The sequence below is a fragment of the Pithys albifrons genome, chromosome 2 (genome assembly GCF_047495875.1).
Source record: "Pithys albifrons albifrons isolate INPA30051 chromosome 2, PitAlb_v1, whole genome shotgun sequence".
NCBI lineage: Eukaryota > Metazoa > Chordata > Aves > Passeriformes > Thamnophilidae > Pithys > Pithys albifrons.
In genome coordinates, this window is record NC_092459.1 from 44,634,368 (window position 1) to 44,647,968 (window position 13,601).

General features: G+C 38.3%; 1 protein-coding gene across 1 annotated transcript in view; it reads right to left on the bottom strand.

Annotated features, from left to right (window-relative positions):
- SEC63 (SEC63 homolog, protein translocation regulator) overlaps positions 1–13,601 on the bottom strand; it is a 63,380-nt gene that overhangs the window by 35,947 nt on the left and 13,832 nt on the right. The window contains exons 2-4 of the mRNA XM_071548856.1: positions 7,053–7,152; positions 6,091–6,205; positions 2,328–2,440 (exon numbers count right to left, since the gene is read on the bottom strand). Coding sequence (XP_071404957.1) covers positions 2,328–2,440; positions 6,091–6,205; positions 7,053–7,152 — 328 coding nt within the window. The remainder of the gene's footprint in view (positions 1–2,327; positions 2,441–6,090; positions 6,206–7,052; positions 7,153–13,601) is intronic.

Here is a 13,601-nt window from a genome sequence, read left to right on the forward strand (position 1 = left end):
ATGGCTTGGCAAGCTAAACAGGTTCTGACATTTCCCGTATGAAATCTAATATGATAAGACTGCTGTAGTCCTTCATAATACACAAGGCATGTTCTTTTAGCACTCTGACAGGAAAAGAAATCAGACACAGAAGATGAACATTCAGGGAATGGAACAATCACATCTTCCTTTCATGAGAGTGATTGCATACCCATCAGCAAAGACCACTTTTCAATGCCAGGTTACAGTACAGCACATTTTCAAAGACAGATGTTGAAAATGTTTTGGGGTTTTTTTGGAAGGAAGGTGAACATGCAAGATGAATTGATAGAGCAGAAGTGAGGCCCATGTGGGCCTTTAATTATCTTATTCTAGACTTAGCCATTGACAGCATGTGTTTGATTCTCAGTTTTTTTCCCTGGGACTCCCTAGTTTCATAATTTAATTCTCTCTTCTTAAACAAGACACCACATCCTAAATATTACAGTTTCTGTCTCTGTTCTGTAATGCCAGTTTCGTGGCAATACTATGCCACCTCAACAGAATCCCTGTTACTAGAAGGAGGAATATTGCTTACCAGGCATCCACTATATGGAAGAAGTAACCTAAGGAATTGAACCAGGCACTTGCACTAGTGTTCAAAGTATCAAACTATAGCACCAAGCATTTGAATGCTAGCTTGCAAAGCAAAGGATTTAAATGTTTCAGGACTTCAGAAAGCCATACCAGAATTTGCTACTGAAAAGACTTTCATAGTGATTACAGGTGTGTTTAAGCAGAAATATTTCACAACTGCTCAAGCGGACATGGTGTTGGTTCTCCTTCTCACTGTGCCCCTAAGAGGACTCTCAGTCAGTAAGGTCAGCCACATGGACAACTGACTTCAAAGCAGAAATCACCACCTTCCTGGGTTCTTTGATGGTGTGATTGACCCCATAAACCCCTACAATGGAAAAAGGCTCATAGGGACAGGCAAGGGGGGTGTGTCATGAAGCTCTGAGCAACCACAGTGACTCAGTACAGCTGTTGCAAAGAAGTTAACACCATGTCAGCACAAAGGTAACATGAAGGTGGCCCTTGTTTTAGATAAGACACCTATCAACAGCTGAGCAGATCAACTGGTGGTGTAAACATGTCTCTTCAAGTGCATTAAAAAAGTATGACTGTCTCCTCAAATTGGGAGACCAGCATGGCCATACCTGTCTCAGAACAACAGTTTAAAAACAAGACAATTAGCAAAAGAATTTTGAAGAGAACAGGCTCAACCCACATATGCCTTCCCATCACCTGGGGACACCAAGCATCGCGACAGTGAGTGTACTGGAGAGACTGGTAACAGGAGTCACACTGGCATTGTGATTGAAATGCATACTAAAATTCCTGTAGTTTGCTAAGTCTATCTTGCATAATAATATACAAAAAACACTATACGAATTTATCACTCCACTAAGTCTGAGATCACGTGTAACATCAACTTTCTTCTGCTATGCAAATTTGGTGTTAAACATTTCACATGTGGAATATCTAAAAGAACTTGAGCAGAGACTACTGGACACTGACAAGATGATAATTTGGAATAGAAAAGCTTATAAAGCATTACTGAACAGTGTTACAAAACCCAAACCACATCTTGATTATGGAAAAAAAGAAAAAAAATCAGTAAGAAGGGATTTCCTTTATACCAAGTTTTTACTATTGGACTTTCAGGCACTAAAAAGCAAAAAAAAGCTGTAATTGGAGGTAAGACCAAAACTACTTTAGAGGAAAAGAAGATTCAAGGATTCAGCTTTTAAGAACCACACAGGCAATATGAAACAGTCACCACGTAAAAAAATCAGGACTGCAAGGCCAGTGCAGATGAAAATGGACACAGGCAAGCTGAGAGAAAACTGCGTCAGAATCAGTATGAAACATCTTTGTCACTAGATAGGAATGGAGTAAAAATACTGCCTCTTGCTCCTTGCCTTCATCACCAGGTGAAACGAACAGTGTATTTATTTTCTAAGCACTGCTTCAAAACTGCTGACAGGGTTGGCTGGTTAAAAAACAAAACATCTATTTTGTTCTTTGTCATCTTTAAGATTAAACATGTGTTAAACATTTTTCCTAGCTGACATTAAAGTTTAAAACAAAGATCTAACACCTTCCAGTATTCTGACAGTTGCAAAACAAATTATCCTTCTTTACTTATACAGAGAAACACGCAATGAACTGAGACATGTTTTCATTTTTGTTACATAACCAAATACACTTTTTCCTGTCTACTTAGACCCGTCCCTGCTACTATCACAAAGGTTTCCCTCCCCATAATATTACATTCCCATTTTTAATGGGGAACAAAAACTTACGCTGCATAGGCCTTAGCAATCCTCATGAACATAACTTCATCTCCTCCTTTATCTGGATGGTGTTTGAGCGATAGTGCACGGTACTGTTTCTTAATTTCTGCTAGACTTGCTCCCTTAAAAAAGAAAGGTTTGAGCTTATTAATAAATACATCAAATAAAATTCATTCTTATATATATAATGCTAACACACATTGCACATTATTTCTCTGCACCATTCACTGAAAAAAAGAATTATGTTCTAACGTAAGATCATGAAACTACATATATATTTCATGAAAACACTGTCATATTATTTTTCTAATAGCATTCTTATACCCATTATATTTTTAAACCAAGAGAGAAATCACAGCCAAAAAAAAAAAAAAAAGACATTCAGATGACTGGGCACTGTTTTTTTCTGCATTATTTTTCATCCATCCATAGTAAAAAGGAAGGACTGCTTACCTGTTTGACAAATCTTCTCTTAAACATATTCATGAATATGAGGAATGCTCATTTGCAATATTCTTCTATTAAAGCAAGAGTTTATAGATCAAGTACGATGGTTCACTTGCAGCTTGCCTGCAGAAATAAATCTGCCAGTCACCAGGAACAGCAGGTTTTCCTGCTGCTTAAGAATGCCTTTGACTGGAATCATCCTACCCGTAAATTATTTCAAACTTCTTGAACAAAGGGAATACATTACCTATATCTGAGAAAGGTCGATTTCTATTCTGCTCCAGCACATTGTTAAATGCCACCAATACAACCCCCTGTGCATTAACTTTCATCTTGCACTGTGAACTTCACTACTCAAGAAAACTCACAAAACCTAATAAAGTTCAGATAAAGTTTCTTCTAATATGTTATCTACTAAGAAGTTTCACAGGACCATCACCATAAGACTTCTCAAAATTTTGTGGCAGACAAGCCTAGTATGCTGACCTTAACTGCATGATAAACACATAGGAAGTTATTTACAGATGATGGCACGATTTCAATAAATTTAAAACAGAAAATAAACTACTCTGAGGCTTTGCTTACTGTTGCTTTATACAGTCTGTCTATCATATTCCAGCACTATTTTTCAACAGCATGCCTGCCTCATTTAATGCACAGGATGAATTTACTCCACAATGAATTAGACTTCAAGTAAAAACAGGTGTTTCAAGACTAGATGAAGAATGCCAGATGACTGGCAGAAGCTGGAAAGTAGAGGGGGAATAAAAAGAAAAAAAATCAAGTTGGTTGAGTAGAGATGGGTTTTCATAGGTCACATGAATACTGCCCATAAAAAAAACAGAACTAATTTTTTCTCTCTCTGACACAGAGGGTGCATTTGTTCCCTGACAAGTTGATGACAAATTTTCTATCTATCATTAATCGCTACACCTCATTTTCAAAAGCTAGGCTACAGAAATTAGGCCTGACTTACAGAAATGCCTAGTAGCCTAGGACAGGTGGTGACAGGTAGCACTCTGCTTGGAACAGAGAGCATCCCTATATTAACTACTTGCAAAAAAAAATAAAAAAGTAATGCCCCAATTGTCTTACTTACAGAATTAAAATTATAATCTTTCATCTTAATGCCTTGGATCCCATCTCTAATATTGCAGCATGGATACTTATTAAATAATTCAGTAATAATAATTGAGCGGCTTACATATTTCTGAATTTCAGTGAGGTGTTTCAAAAAGAGCTATACTGTGTTCCAAACCAAGTGCTTATTACATATAAAATAAGATGTATGGACATTATCTGGACTTTGTCCATGTTGTGGTTCTACTCTGGAGAAAAAAAACTTGTTATAAACTGATACACTAGCATAAAATAGAAAACTAATCTTGACAAGAGTGTGTACCAAAATTCAAAGTGCTTGAATCTGTAACCTTTTTATTGTTTTAAGTTTGGGATGTGGGTTTTTTTGCTTTGATGCAGTTTTGGTTTGTGGGTTTTTTTAAACAACAATAACATTTCAGTTACCTAACAACACTTCAACATTTGTATCACTTAAGGTTCTATTTGCATGGTAACAGAAGAAAGCTGTTAATTTTCATGTAATCTGAACTAAAAGTTTTTCAAGGGGATTTAACAGACATCACCCAATAGCAAGAAATACATAAAACACACTCTGGGATGTGAGACTCTTATTTTGAGCCCTACTTCAACTATCTATCACCACACTCATCTCTTCATCTCCCTTTTAACATCTCTGTCTTTAATTCAGCTTATCCTTATGACAATATCCTCAATCTCTCTGCTCTTGAGACATTTCAGTATTGTTTCCTTTCTGTGGGTAAGTTGCACTTGGTTTGCACATGTGTACAGGTTTTCATTAATAAACATGAAGTTATAATTCACTACATATATACATTTTCCCCCCCCTCTGGGTTGTCACTCACAGAAATCTGCCAAAGATGACAAAGGAAAATCCTCTGATGACCTAATGCCTAGCCTGGTTTGTTTAATCAAAATTAACCCAGATACAAGAACATTTAAACTGCGTGGGTGCAACAGACACCATTCAATAGTAAAAATTTATCTTTTTCCTTCTGTGTGCCAGTGAGAGAACTGAAGTCAGCATCAGTCAGTCATGGAGGAACTGAGCAGGGGGTGAATTTAAATCATTTGCCTCTAGACATGACACACAGGTGTTCCACCTGTCTAGCTTGAAATAGGCTACAGAGTACTTATCTCTTATAATGGCTTTCGTAGCATAAGGTGCTGCTTTTCTATGCTGACCAGCCACATCACTAATGGTAAGAGATCTATTTGTTAATGTTCATATACATATTAAGATTTGTCACACTAAAAATATGCATCAAGTTTAATCAAGACAGGTACATGCAAAGTTCATTCATATTCTTGTCCTGAACTGTATCCACAGAGTACGTACTTTGACTTAAGAGTGAAACATACCCCAGACTTCAGAACTGAAAATATGACTCTACTGTTATTCAAAAGAGGAGCTTTGGATCAGGAAATAATTAACATAAGCAAAGAATTTGCTTGAGGTATTGTGGTTAAGATGAAGAGTTTGACAAGATTAAACAAGAGTTTAAGAGCTGTTCAGAAGATCTATTTGTCTCCTTGGGATATGTAACTTTTTATCTACATTTGGAGTCAGTCCTTCAACATAAATAAAGCCCTGAATCTGTTTTCCAGATAAGCATTATGTCTTTTTTTTAATTCAGCTTAATAAACAGTGACTGGTATCATTGTTTAGAATTCGTGGTTTGTATTCGCAGATACAAATGAGATTCAAGGCAACCTTTACTACATCAAAATGTGCATCACAAACACCCTTCAGTGAAACCTCTCATTCACAAGAGAAATATTGCTGTACAACAGCTGTAAATCAAAGGAATTCACATTCTTATTTATACAGTTTCTTCAGCACCCCTAAAAATAGCTATTGAGAAGATTTTTCACAGGGCATATAAAGCGGCATTTTTGTTTTGTTTCATTTTCTTGTACTGAGAGAGGAAAACAACATGAGACTAAGACTCAAGATAGATGAAAAGAACCCATCTCACCATATTAAGTTACTAGAATTCTGAAGGAGCTAGATACAGTTACAAATTAGTACAGACATAGGCAAAAAATATGAAACAACTGATTTCAGAATACGCAGCAGCAACTTTCCCATGCTAAAAAATAAGAAAAACACTTGATACATTCACTAAAGTTAACTTTGTTTGAAAAGACAGGTCTCAAATTTGAGACCTAGATACAGAATATACAGTGACAGCAGTACAGACTAGTGAAAGATGCTACTACTTACAGGATCCAAATGTAACACCTCATGGGGGTTGTATTCTTGATACTCCCGGTCAGTTTTGGAAACTTTGTATGCAAGAAACAAAAACAATGCCCAGCCAGCAAGGAGGACTATTTTCCTGTTTGGAAGGAAGAATTTTTTAAATACACAAACTCACTAGCTCCAGCATCATTCTACAAAAAACATTAGAAGCCATTTGAGATCAGTCTTCAAGAAATAATATTAAAATAGTATAAAACATTAAAGCAGGTGTCAGTGTTTCAGTTATAATACCACCATCAACACAGATGAGAGCTGCTCTGATTTCTAATTAATTTCTGTTCTCCTAGTTTTAACAAGGCAAGCCACTATCATAAAGACTCTTTCCAGTCTTTAACTGTCTGTTCTCAGCAGGTATACAATAGTATTTCCTGTTTTTAAAGGATGACTTTAACTTGATCCTAGACAAAGTCAGTGTTAAAAAAAAAATGTAAAAAGCTGAAACAGATGTATAACAGACAGCAAAATATTTTGAGAGTGGGAGTAATAATGAACTAATGGATATAAAGCCGTTGACTTCAAACATACAAAATTATTACCCTTGTATACTTGAATATAAATGTTCATATACTAAATATTTAAATCAAAAGACATCACTAGCACTACTAATCTCAGTGAGGGTGAATAATTTTCTGAACAAATAAATGCATTCTTTACCTATTTTTTTTTACTGCTGAGGTTCACTAGTTTCATTTAGAAGATATTTTATGCAGGACAAAGAGCATCCATCTTTCTTTCAAGCCCTACTAGATACAATTATTAACTATTAATTATTCAAATATAGCTGATTACAATGTCTCTTCAGTGATGCAAAAGCCATTACTATGTAACTAATTCCAGCTGCTTTAATTACAAGAAATACATATTTTTATAAAACGAAGTAGGAATTGCTTTAATGAAAAGTCATGCAAATGAAACATACGTACTTTACTGTAGGAATTATGTTTTGTTGTGGTTTCAACAGTCGTAGACGGTACCACAAGCATCTTCCATATATGTTTCTTATATTCTTTAATCGAATTTGCTCTACAAAAATAAAGAGAGAGGTTGTGATTAACCAAGATGACAAAACACAGAACAAGCATGTTCACCTCACCCTGGAGTAGGCAGAACAAGGTCTTTTGGAGGACTAACTAAAGGCCCAGCATTACTGGAGGAAAGAATGTTTTTTACCCACTTAAGTGACACTGCACACCCACAAACGTTAAGAAGTTGGTTGAATCAATCTCTGCTACCCAAAAGGAATCCATTCTATTTGCCACATGTCACATGGCAACATCACCTGTGTGCCCAGCCTTTGCCTGTCTAACATGCACCTGTAAACTTTGCTTCTGCCATTTTATACCTGTCCTGGTTCAACAGGTGGGACCAGTTTATCACAGTGTGGGTATGACCAAAGCTGTGTATTCTACACCCTCTATTCATTTCCCATGAACTGTTAACAATGGACCATTTGCAGCAGCTGCCCAGGGCACACCTGACCCCTCAGGGTGGGAGCTGGGTGTGAAAGACATCTGTGAGATAAGAGCTGTGATAACTCCCCTCGGGAAGTTGTTAGCACCTCCACACCCAGCCGGAGGTGTCATATCTGCTAATGGGCCATCAATGATTTCAAATACCCCATGACTCACAGAGTCAAATGACCCATTGTGTGACTCCCTGCCCTGGGGGAGGGACTGGGTGCTCCCACCTGAACCTGGGGATACATAATCTGGGGGTTTGAAGACCTCGGAAACCACTCCTCGGACCCAGGGGAGGACCAGAACCCTGACAGGAAGAGGCCACCACTCTCAACCAGGCTGCGACCACCACTCTTCACCAAACTGCAACCATCATCTGCACCAACAGGTTTTTTACCTCCTTTTGCTTTGGACTCAGGGAAACCTTGTGGGGCTCAGCACAGGGGCTAACAAACCCCTTTGTGTTTGTGCCCCAGGGTGCTGGGTTATACTACTGGGTTTTGTGGGTTAAAAGCAATTTCTCTTTGTGTCATTGCATTTATTGTAATATTTTTTATTGAATTGTAACTCTGATTTATAATCTCTCTTGTGGTGGGTTCATTTCTCCTGACAGTTTACCTTTAAACCAGCACAGTACCCAACTCCAACAAACTTCCCATTTCAGTGTGTCAGCTACTGCACGTAGGGAAAACAAACAGAACCTAACCCACATCCAAACTGCTGTTTGTATACAACTAGAGTGCAGTGAGAGCAACAGCTCCTTCCTTCAAAATATGACGCATTTGCCTGCTCTTTGTGACATCTGCTTTTATAAGTTGCCTTCATTTGGGTTTTTGCATTGAAAGCAAAAGTAAGGAAGATTAATGTAAAAGTTACTTATAAGACAAGTGGTTCAATAACTGCCCCTGGCAAGGGAGTTTCTGCATTAATGACAAAGCAGCCAACAAGATTTCCTACCCTGGTCCTTTTAGGACAGGATGGAGATGGGAGGAAATGGTATTTATACTGTCAAACTCACAGTGACAAGGCATGGAAGCTCCCTCTGTAAAAAGTTATAATTGTATTTCACAGCTAATCAAGGCCAGCTTAGCCTTGGTCAAGAAAATCATTTATGCTAGGAAAAGGACAGTGGAACACAAATAGCTTGTATAGAATTTCTATGAGCACTGAAAATACATGTTCTAAAGTGACTTTAGTCTTGTTGAAGTAACTTGTCTATCCATGAACTATGGAGTCTGACCTGCAACACTTCTGAAGTGAGGTGGTCACCATTAATTACCTTGTTTGCAAAAGAACAAGATCACTTGGTCCTTTGCAGACTAAAGAAAAAAGAATTAAGAGGAAAATATTCATCCTGCCTGAATATATTTAGATATTGGTGGTGAACAAAATTTAGAAAGACAATTGTGAATTATCTAAATACAAGAACTATATTAACAAGTTTGAATCAAAGCACATGTTACTCACATCCTACTAAGTCTTAAATCTCAACTTTGGCCTTTCGGCCAAGTGATGCTTTCATGGAATCACAGAATGTTTTGTGTTGAAAGGGACCTTAACGACAATTTTGTCCAACCCCTCTGTCATAGGCAGGGACACCTTGCACTAGACCAGGTTACTCAAAGGCCCAACCTGTCCTTAAAACCACCTTAACTAAAATAATAGTTATGATACAGAGAAACATTTTTCTTTGGCTAATTTCTAAAAGTTTATTATGGATGGCAGTGACAACCTCTGTTTAGTTATTCTGAAGGTATTGGGAGGTGGGATTCAACATTCAGTGATCTACTTGAATTTCTAAGCAAGCACGTAATTCAGATGAAAAATGCAGAACTTCAGTTTGCAGCCACCAAACTATTTAAGGCCAGAGAAACAAGACCATAAAGGCCAACACTGAGCACCACATCAACCATGAGTTCAGACTTAAAGAAGATCAGATGAGCGCATTGGATGTTATTTCAAACTCTGGCTGATTTGGCAGAAATAGAGAGTGGGAACACAGATGACACGTGGCCACCCACAAACTAGTAAGGCAGATAAAAATTAACGCTTGCAGAGACAAGGTACCAGAATCAGAAAAGAAGTGTATCAGCTTATTCTGAACTACTTCATTCCATAAAGAATAGCTTCCCCAAAACTCAACATGACATTAAACAACTTGATGCAAATCCTGAGATTACACCGGTAGTCCTATCACCCCCAAAGGGGGAGAGAGAGAGATAACAGAGGATAATTCAAACCTTTGCATCTGATCCAACTCTTGCAGTGCTTCAAAATATGCTTCCACTTATCTCACTGTTCTGTGCAACAGACAAACCATACAAATACTTTGCAGATCTCCTGATCTGCAAAGATCATTCAAATACCTAAAATACATACTGAACATGAAAATTTCCAAACAAAAAGGATATGACTAAAATTTGGCTAAGCAATTGCCCACTTACCCTTTATTCATGTAAGGCTTTAGAAAGCACTGTAAAGGAAAAATTCAGCAGACAATGAAAACAGAGTGAAAATGCAACACTGACACCCTACTGATAGAATGCAAATGAATTTGACATTTTCTCTTTCCGACTTTGTTTTTTTATTTTAAGGCAACAATTGTGGAGGATCTCTCTTGGTTCAGAACTGGATCCAGCGCAACTAGAAGTGAGCTAATTGTTACTTAGAATCAAATTACAATTTTTAAAGCAAAACTGAAGAGACATAGAACTAAACATAGTACTGGCATTTCAGAAAAAACAAAGCAACCCGATGCCATTGAAGATTAGACTGACAATTAAGTTATGAGGACTAAAAAGCTCTGCTACAGAAACAAGGAAGAAAGTGTTCTGCAGGTTTTAAATAGTCACTGGACAACTGTGAGCCCCAGTGGGATGCTTTTATGAAAAATGTTACCAGTTATACTTGACTAACTCAGGCATCACAAGCCTCACAGAAGACACATGTGCTTACATGAAGCCTAAACCACTTATTTCAAATATTGTTGATGAACTCAGTCATTTAGTGCCAGAGCAAGGTGAAATCAACCATTCGGGAGTTCAGGATGGTCCACAGCCCCACAGACATTTCTGCAGCACAACCAAGAGGCAGCACAGTTTGGTCTCCACCCTGACCAACCTGACCACACTGCTTGCAGAAATACCTAACACAAATGTGAAAATGCAGTCCCAGTGCTCTTGGAAGAAACAGAAGGTGACTAACAGAACTTTGTTTACTTAATCATGTAAAATTAAGCCTAACAGGATATGACTCCTTTTCATGTTTTGCAGGAATGTTTTAACAAGCTGCTGTGCCTTGTCTATATAAAAATCTATGTCACGTCCCAGTTCTCAAACCTGCCAATGTCCAGGCCTGCAACAACCTGATGACCCTCTCCTTTCCCCACTCTGCATCCTCCCTGCAAGAACCACCAGTACCCTTTACATTACTAAGCCAAAAATCTTTATAAAGCGCCTTAGAGAAAGGCACGTTGGAGAAACAAAAACAGTTGTGCAAGATAAACTGAAGAGTTGGCATAAAGTCAAATAAAACCTGACCCCTAATTATGGTTTAGAATAATCAGAGAAATGAGGTTTCAGAACAGCTTTCCAGTAACAGCTGCAGAAGACACGTTCTGGGACCAGTCTGACAACAGCACCAAAAGAAAAACAAAAAGACCAACCTGAGGCAAGTGGTGTGAGCAAAATTTAAGCCCTGTGAGTATGTAAACAGCACACACCTAAGTCAAGTAATGACTCCCTGGCAAAGGGAGTCCTGGAATAGCTTTGCTGCACAGGGGGCACCTCTTCAGCCAAATACCAAATTAAGACATGATGCTAAGCAGCCATTGCACTTTTTACACACGCATCTGAACAATTCTGAATCAAATCTAATTACAGTTGATTAAACAATATGAAAGTATGGAAGCAAAAGCAGTTTATTAATCTCTTTTTGATCTTGAGTTGGCAATGGTCTCACTTGACTATCCCAAAAGGAAAAAGGGCAGAAAAAAGACAAATGCTTGTTTATAGTTACCTGTTAAGAACATAAAGAAATATTTAAATCCTACTCATATTGAGGCTGAAGTCCAGACTACTCAAATTATTCAGAGCTATCCTGAGGCACTCCCTCTGTCACATGCCATCATTAACACATATTAACTTGTGGAATTCAAAAACAGGCAGCTACTCAGGCAAAAGAAGAAGTACAGACAGCATCATTCCCAGTTTAGGCAGAATGCCACTGGCAAAATACCATACTGAGTAAGAAATTCCTACTGTATCCGGGAAAAACAGGCTTCCTGTTTATTTACAGACAATGTATGTGATTGCACCAAAAATACTTATCTTGTTAGGAAGACACAGATTGCTGGCAAAATTTAAAAAAAAAAAAAAAAGGAAAGAAGAAGAGAGGAAAATTTAAAAACAGGACTTTTTTTAAAAAAAAAAGAAAATTAAAAAAGAAAAAAATTATAAAAGAAAAAGACAGAAATAAAGAAAAGGCTAGAAAAGGCCAGAATATCAGGTAGTTCCTATGCTTAACAAAAGCAGCAACATATTCCTAGTGAGAAAGTTGTAGATAAATGAGGTCTCTTTTGCTTTGCCTCCCAAGGAGCTTCCTTTTCACACAAGTGGATTTGCCATGTCACAGAACTGGCAATATCCTGCAGACCCTGACCACACAGGAGTAAATACATTACATACCACTCAAGGTAAATCTTTGCAGTAAAATATGGATTATGCTTTCTTTGGATTTTAGCTCTGGAATCCTTGTTCTGTCGGGGAAAGAGGTTCAGAGTGAAAAGCAGACAAGAGTTCTCTTGTTGGTCCAGATCACTGACCCCCATTACAGCATAAGAGCACTTTAGACAGTATCTTCTGATGATCCTCCTTTACAGGAGAACAAGCTGTGGGGAGGGAGGGTGGCTGAGGACGGGGAAATGCTTTCTCTTTAGTCAAAGTGACTTCTCATTCAATGGGCAAAACCCTTAACAATAGTGAATCTCTCATACAGTTTTTAAAATAGGTATTAGACAGCCTTGAAAAGCAGAGCCATAAAGCATCTGTGGGCTTTTTGAGTTAAATTCCCTAACAATAATCCTTACATCAAGATATTGCTAAAGCAGCCCTCTCAGATGAGGACATAGACTGCCAGTTCAATTCTGTAAATAATGTGGGGAAGCATCCCATGTTTGCTTTATTTCCCTCCAAATTGTTCTGGATGCATCCAAAGTTCCTGAGATTCACAAGCAGATTTTTACCAATACAATTCTTACTCACAAGCGCCTGTTTGTAATATCTTAACAAATCGATGTGAATATACAGCAAAAACTACATCTCAATACTTTTCAAGTTCTCAAGAAATTCAAGTAGGACTGATGCAAACAAACCAAATCTGAGTGCCATCTCTTCAATTTATTCAGCAAGCACCAGAGAATGGTTTGGGTTGGAAAAGACCTCATCCAATCCAAATTCTCCTGTCAGGGGCAGGGAATGTCACTCACCACAGACCAGGCTGCTCAAAGCCCTGTACAATCTGCCCTTGAACAGTGTCAGGGACATGGCATGTGCAGCTTCCCTGGGCAACCTCTTTCTGTGCCTTGCCACCCTCACAGTGAAGAATTTCTTCCTAACATCTAATCTAAATCTCTCCTTGTTTTAAAAGCACACACACACCCTGTTGTATAATGTGTAAAAAGTCAACTCTTCCTCTTTTTTATAATCCCCTTTTAAGTACTGAAAAGCCACAATAAAGTCTATCTAGAGCCTTCCCTTTTCTGGGATGAACAACTCCAGTTCTCTCACACTGTCTTCACAGGAGAGGTGCTCCAGCCCTCCAGTTATCTTCGTGGCCCTTCTCTGGACTTCTTCCAACAGCTCCATGTCTTTCTTGTGCTGAGAACCCCAGAGCTGGACACAGGTTTCATGAGAGCAGAGCTGCGGGGCAGAACCACCCACCTTGATCTGCTGGCCTCACTTCTTTTGATGCAGCCCAGGATACAGCTGCCTCCCTAGGCTGCCAGCACGCACTGCT